Source organism: Mandrillus leucophaeus, unplaced genomic scaffold, assembly GCF_000951045.1.
Source record: "Mandrillus leucophaeus isolate KB7577 unplaced genomic scaffold, Mleu.le_1.0 Scaffold71, whole genome shotgun sequence".
Taxonomy (NCBI): Eukaryota; Metazoa; Chordata; class Mammalia; order Primates; family Cercopithecidae; genus Mandrillus; species Mandrillus leucophaeus.
This window is the reverse complement of record NW_012107697.1, coordinates 2124283-2130461: the sequence shown is the minus strand read 5'-3', so window position 1 is coordinate 2130461 and position 6179 is coordinate 2124283. Positions and strand designations below refer to the sequence as shown.

Below are 6179 nucleotides of genomic sequence, written 5' to 3'. Positions count from 1 at the left end.
TTTTTTGGACAGAGGTTCACTCTTGTTTCCCAGGCTGGAGTGCAGTGGCGCTATCTCAGCTCACTGCAACTTCCACCTCCTGGGTTCAAGCGATTCTCTTGCTTTAGCCTCTCGAGTAGCAGGGATTACAGGCATGCGCCACCACACCCAGCTAATTTTGTATTTTTAGTAGAGACAAGGTTTCTCCATGTTGGTCAGGCTGGTCTCAAACTCCTGACCTCAGGTGATCCGCCCACCTCAGCCTCCCAAAGTGCTGGGATTATGGGCGTGAGCCACCATGCCCAGCTTCCTTTATAAATTACTTACCCCGTCTTGTGTATGTCTTCATTAGCAGTGTGAGATCGGAATAATACAGTCCAGCATGGCCAAATCCCATGCCAGTATCTTGTTCATGGGCCCCTCCAGCCTCCACTGCCTCTGAACCTAGTGCCCAAGAACCACGTGCAATAGATCATGGTTGGTAGTTTAACCAGAAAGACCAAGAAGAGTGCCTGTCCTGGAAGCACCAGGCAATAAAGAAGAGGTCACAATCGGTGGAAGGCACACAGCTTTTTAATAGCAGCAAGTCAGGTGCATCTGCCTCGCGGGGCCACCAAGCCATCGTACCACTGTGGCAAAGGGAGCATGAGGATGAGGAGAAAGCACCAATGCGAGGGCACCCTCAGTGTCCACAGGTGAGCATAAGTCATGAGGGGAAGTTTCCAACACATCTGGATGGCAACACCCCTGGCATGGCAGACATAAGATGTGAGCCCCTTGGTGGCACAATCAGAGGCTCCTTGAGAGGAGGGGGAGGCAAGGTTGGTGGTGGTGCTTCAGGGCACTCTGGCCATCCAAATGCCACATGCTTTGGTCCTTCTTGATGAATGGAGAGGAGGCATGTTCCATCTCCAAGCCCGAAGCATTGATTCACCATCTTTAACTTGGAGATTCCAGACTCGGTCCTGATCGAACATGCCCTAGGAGGGCAACTGGCACAGCTGTGCCCATTCCTTTGCCCCCAGACCTGAAGCAATCTTTCTAGGGGGAGCAGTGCAAGCCAGGAGGCCACAGAGGGAAGAGGTTTAGGGCCAGTGGTCACATAGTTAGGTGCCTGCCGCCAGTGTCTCAGCTTCCAGAGCCTCCCAGCTGCTCTAGGAGGCCCCTCACCTCGCCCTCCACTCGCAGCAGCTGGGCCTTGCGCCAAGGATTAAGGGTAGCACCCCGGCTATCTTCCAGATCCCGCAGGAGGAGCTCAAGGTGTCGCTGGACCCGGGCCCGGTCCCAGCTGTTGAGGTTCCGCTGGACTTCACTGAGGATCACTGACCAGTATTCCGACACCGCCGTCCCCTCTGTCAGTGACACCACCACCCGGGCACCACCTTCAGCAGCACCCCCCAAGTCTCGCAAGACCTGGCGGCCCTCTGAGCTCAGCTCATTGAAGTAGAGGCTGGCAGGAGAGAGAAAGTCGATGCCATTCAGTAGAGCTCTGAGAAGGAGGGCCCGAGGGTAGACAGATGGAAAGCAGGGGGCCTCACATCTCATCTCCTGGCTGCAGAGTGCGATCAGGTAAGTATCTGCAATGAGCCAGAGATGGAGGGTGCTGGCCAGTGGGAAGCAGGGACTAATATTAAAATTCTTTTTTTTTTTTTTTTTGAGACAGAGTCTCGCTCTGTCACCCAGGCTGGAGTGCAGTGGCATGATCTCGGCTTACCGCAACCTCCACCTCCCGGGTTCAAGCGATTCTCCTGCCTCAGCCTCCCAAGCAGCTGGGATTACAGGTGCGCACCAACATGCCCAGATAATTTTTGTATGTTTAGTAGAGACAGGGTTTCACCATGTTGACCAGGCTGGTCTTGAACTCCTGACCTCAGGTGATGCGCCTGCCTCGGCCTCCCAAAGTGCTGGGATTACAGACATGAGCCACCGCACCCGATCCTGATACTAGAATTCAGTGGGACCAGGGACAGTAGGCCTTCAGGAGAAATGGTGGTAGGGAACTGGGGCAGTTTAAGGGCCAGTCACAGAGCGGGTGGGTTGACTCAGAGCTAGGTTGACAAGGATCAGTCAGAAACCAGGAATAGAGGACAGGTGACAGGCCCAGGCCCAGAAGCACTCCCTAGGATTGGAAGAGCACAGTCGAGAGTTGGAAGTATTCTGAAGGGCTGGGGGCAATGGGACCAGGGACAGGACTCACTGCAGCAGTTCCAGGGAAGGGTGCTCCCGGGCAGCTCTGGCCAGGGCCAGGGCCGCTGTGTCACCAGCACCATTGTAAGCCACGTTCAGCTCCTGCAGCTGCCGGTTGCGATCCAGCTGGGCAGCCAGCAGCTCCAGACCTTCGTCCCCAAGGCCGGTGTGCAGCAGGGACAGGTGTGTCACTGAGGTGTTTCCTGCCAGCCCCTCCATCAGCAGGGCAACACCTGCCGCCATCAGCGGGTTGTTGGACAGCCTGTGGCCACGTGCAACCCAAGGTTATGAGGGCCCATTGAGAGGAGGGGGAGGCAAGGTTGCTGGTGGTGCTGGCAGCCTTGATGAGGCAGCGCTGTGCTGGGTGTCAGGACGTGGGCCAAAGAGGGCCCTGCTTGGGGCAAGAGGAGCCTGGACATAGAAATGCAGGCCCAGGAGAAAGGGTAGAGCAATAGGGGGTGTGGTGCCTGGCAGAGGAGGGAGAGTAGGGGAGCTGGCCTTTCCTTCCCTCTTCCCCCGACCCCCTTCTTATCTATTCCCTTCCTCCTCACCATTTCTGTTTCCCTTCTTCTGCCTTTTTCACCCCCTCCACAGCCTCTGCTTCTCCCTTCCCTCTGACTCCTGTATCCTTCTCCCTGTTCTTCCTTTTTCTCTCCTCATTTGCCTCCCCTTACACCAACCAGAAACTCGGAAACCAGGTGCTCGGGTTCCCCACGTATCAGTCAACACTTCAGGGGTGTCTACTGAGTGCCCAGCATTAGGGTCATCCTCAGGAAGCTGCAGGAAAAATCCTGGAAGGGGATCAGTGGCACTGTTACCAGGCAACTGGCCTAGGTATTATTCCACCCTCTCTCCCTGCCTCCCCCAGGCTGTTTTTAGCCACGTGAGAGGTTTCTTAGCACCCATTACAGGTGGCATCTTTCCCTGCTGCCCTGCTGCTTGCAGTAGACCTAGGGGAAGTGGAGGGGACCAGTCAGGGCCTAGACCCACCTCCATTTACTATCCCTTGGACGGGCCTGTGCCAAGTATGCCAGGAGGCAGGGAACTCACCCTTGACCTTAGCTGGCCACCAGGATGCCCCACTCCCAGGGCACTCACCGCAGTGTGGTAATTTGGCACTGGTCATGTAGCAGCAGGTCTCGGAGGTCCTTGCAGGCCTCAGGGCCCAGGCTGTTGAGTTGCAAGCTGGAGCAGAAGGTGGCCAGAGGGGAGGTGAGAGACCGGGGAGGGAATTCAGCAAGCAGTCTATCCATCTACCATGACCTTTTTTCATCAGCCTGCCTCTGGGAATCCATACCTGCCTCCCCTTTTTTGAGAGACAGGGTCTCACTCTGTCACCCAGGTTGGAGCACAATGGCATGATCACAACTCACTGCAGCCTCAGACACCTGGGCTCAAGCAATCCTCCCACCTCAGCCTCCTGAGTAGCTGGGATGATAGCCACATGCCACCACACCTGACTAATTTTTAAATTCTTTTGTAGAGACAGGGTCTTGCTATGTTGCCCAGGATGGTCTCAAACTACTAGGCTCAAGTGATGCTTCTGCCTCGTCTTCCCAAAGCAGTGGGATTACAAGCAGGAGCCACCACGGCTGGCTCCTCCCTTCTGCTGCTCCTGTCTCCTTCGCCCAAACTAGATTTCTTCATCTGGTCATTCATCAGTACCTCTGGTTTCCCTGGCACTTTCTCTTCCCACTGCTTCACCTCCAACCCTCTTCATGCCTGTGCATGAGGATAGGTCCTTACCCCAGTTTCCGGGCACGCAGGAAGACAGGCATGAGTGTGCGCAGCCCAGCAGGGTCTAGCTGGCAGGAGGCCAAATTCACCTCATCCAGGGCATGCCTTCCGCTGCCCAGCACAGATGCCACCACTGTGCACTTGACGGGTGTCATACGCACACCTGCCAAGTTAAGCTGACAAAGGGAGCTGAGCACCTCGGCGGAGAAGCGCTGGTTCTGGAACTCGTAGTGGAAGAAGAGGTGGTCAAGGAGCTCCGACGGGGGTAGCACCTGCCGGCCCAGCTTGCCCAGCTTCTTCTTGATGGCCTGGGCATTCTCCAGGGCATCCAGGTTCTTGATGGGGCAGCCAAGCTGAGCTAGCACAGCTCGGTTGTGGGCAGAGAGAAGCCCCCCCATGAATATGGGGAAGAGCTCGAAGACTTCATCCTCAGGAGGCTCATCTGGGTGGCGCCGGGGGCCCTCCACGCCTAGGATACTGGCGCCCATCTGGTCTAGAACATCATCATTGTAATAGTCCTCCTCTCGGAACATCTCCAGCACCATGGCCTGGGCCACCGCCTCCCGGCTTTTACCCACCATGCGCCCAAACACTCGTGGAACCACCTGAAAAAGAAGCAGGGGAGGGTCACTGTGGCCTTCCACATGCCTGTTCAGCCTTCAAGGCTCAGCTTAAGGTACACCCCTGTGACTGCTCCAGCCCTGTGGTCTCCCCGTGAACTTAGCATAATTTGTCTGATCATGCTACTCCCCTGCTGCGACACCTTCCACTGCCTATGTGGCAAACTCCAAACATTTAGCCTGGAATATGAAATGATTTTTAAAACTAGAGATGGGGTCTTGCGGTGTCACCTAAGCTGGTCTTGAACTCCTGGGCTCCCTAGCCTAGGCCCCCAAAGTGCTAGGATTATAGGCATAAGCCACTGCACCCAGCCCAAAACTTTTAATAATTTGGCCCTAATTTGACTTTCCCAGGGTCATATCTCAACACCTGTCTCATGTGCCGCAGACATTAGGAACTTCTTTCTCTTTCCCAAACACCCTGATACATTTTCAAACCCAGGAGGTGGTGAGAAGGAATTAGCATGTATTACACACTTAGTTTGGGACCGGGCTAGGTGTCACAAATACATCACCATCTTCAACATCATTGTTGTCTCAGCAGCTACGATTGATGCAGCTCCTACTGCTTTAAGGTCTTGTGTGATCTGGGCCCTGCCGACTACAATGCCTTCATCACAAGCCTCTTGGCCCCACTCACTATGCTCCTGCCTTTTTGGCTTTTTTCATCTTAACAGTGCCAAGGTCAGGCCGGGCGCGGTGGCTCAAGCCTGTAATCCCAGCACTTTGGGAGGCCGAGACGGGCGCTGTCTCTTATACACATCTAGATGTGTATAAGAGACAGCCTTGAAGACGCTGTGGAAGCAGTGGGGTAATGGTTAACGGCAGTGAGAGTCTTTTTTTTTTTTTTTTTTTAGACAGGGATTAGCTCTTGTTGCCCAAGCTGGAGTGCAATGGCACAATCTTGGCTCATCACAACCTCTGCCTCCCAGGTTCAAGCAATTCTCCTGCCTCAGCCTCCTCAGTAGCTGGGATTACAGGCATGTGCCACCGCACCCTGCTAATTTTGTATTTTTAATAGAGATGGGGTTTCTCCGTATTTGTCAGGCTGGTCTCAAACTCCCAACCTCAGGTGATCTGCCCGCCTCGGCCTCCCAAAGTGCTGGGATTACAGGCGTGAGCCACCATGCCCCGCTTAGTCTTATTCTCTGGGAAAGTGTGTGAGTTCATCCTGACTCTATCCTGGGCCCGAGATTTTTCTGGAGACCCCGAATCTGACCCCGTTGCCCCTCTGTGCAGAGAAAGGCATATTGCTGGTCACAAACTCCAAGCCTGGGGGGTAAGTGTGAAAAGGGTGATAAGAATTCTATGGCCCATGGTATGGTTTGGCTGTGTCCCTACCCAAATCTCATCTTGAATTGCAGCTCCCATAACTCCCTCGTGTCATGGGAGGTACCCGGTGGGAGGTAATTGAATCACAGGGGCAGGTTTTCCCGTGCTGTTTTCATGAGAGTGAATAAGTCTCATGAGATCTGATGGTTTTATAAAGGGGAGTTCCCCAGCACACACTCTCTTGCCTGCTGCCATGTAAGATGTGACTTTGCTCCTCATGTGCCTTCTGCCACAATTGTGAGGCCTCCCCAGCCATGTGGAACTGTGAGTCAATTAAACCTCTTTCCTTTATAATTTTTTTTTTTTTTTTTTTTTTTTTTTTTT

The 6179-nt window shown here is 54.2% G+C and overlaps 1 protein-coding gene across 2 annotated transcripts in view; it reads right to left on the bottom strand.

Annotated features, from left to right (window-relative positions):
• Positions 1-532: 532 nt before the first annotated feature.
• The window catches only part of NLRX1 (NLR family member X1), a 28350-nt gene continuing 22703 nt past the window's right edge, over positions 533-6179 (bottom strand). For both annotated transcript variants that reach the window (XM_011964937.1, XM_011964936.1), the window contains exons 7-10: positions 3913-4508; positions 3265-3351; positions 2177-2428; positions 533-1429 (exon numbers count right to left, since the gene is read on the bottom strand). In XM_011964937.1, the coding sequence (XP_011820327.1) occupies positions 1108-1429; positions 2177-2428; positions 3265-3351; positions 3913-4508 (1257 nt within the window). In that variant the 3' untranslated portion in view covers positions 533-1107. The remainder of the gene's footprint in view (positions 1430-2176; positions 2429-3264; positions 3352-3912; positions 4509-6179) is intronic.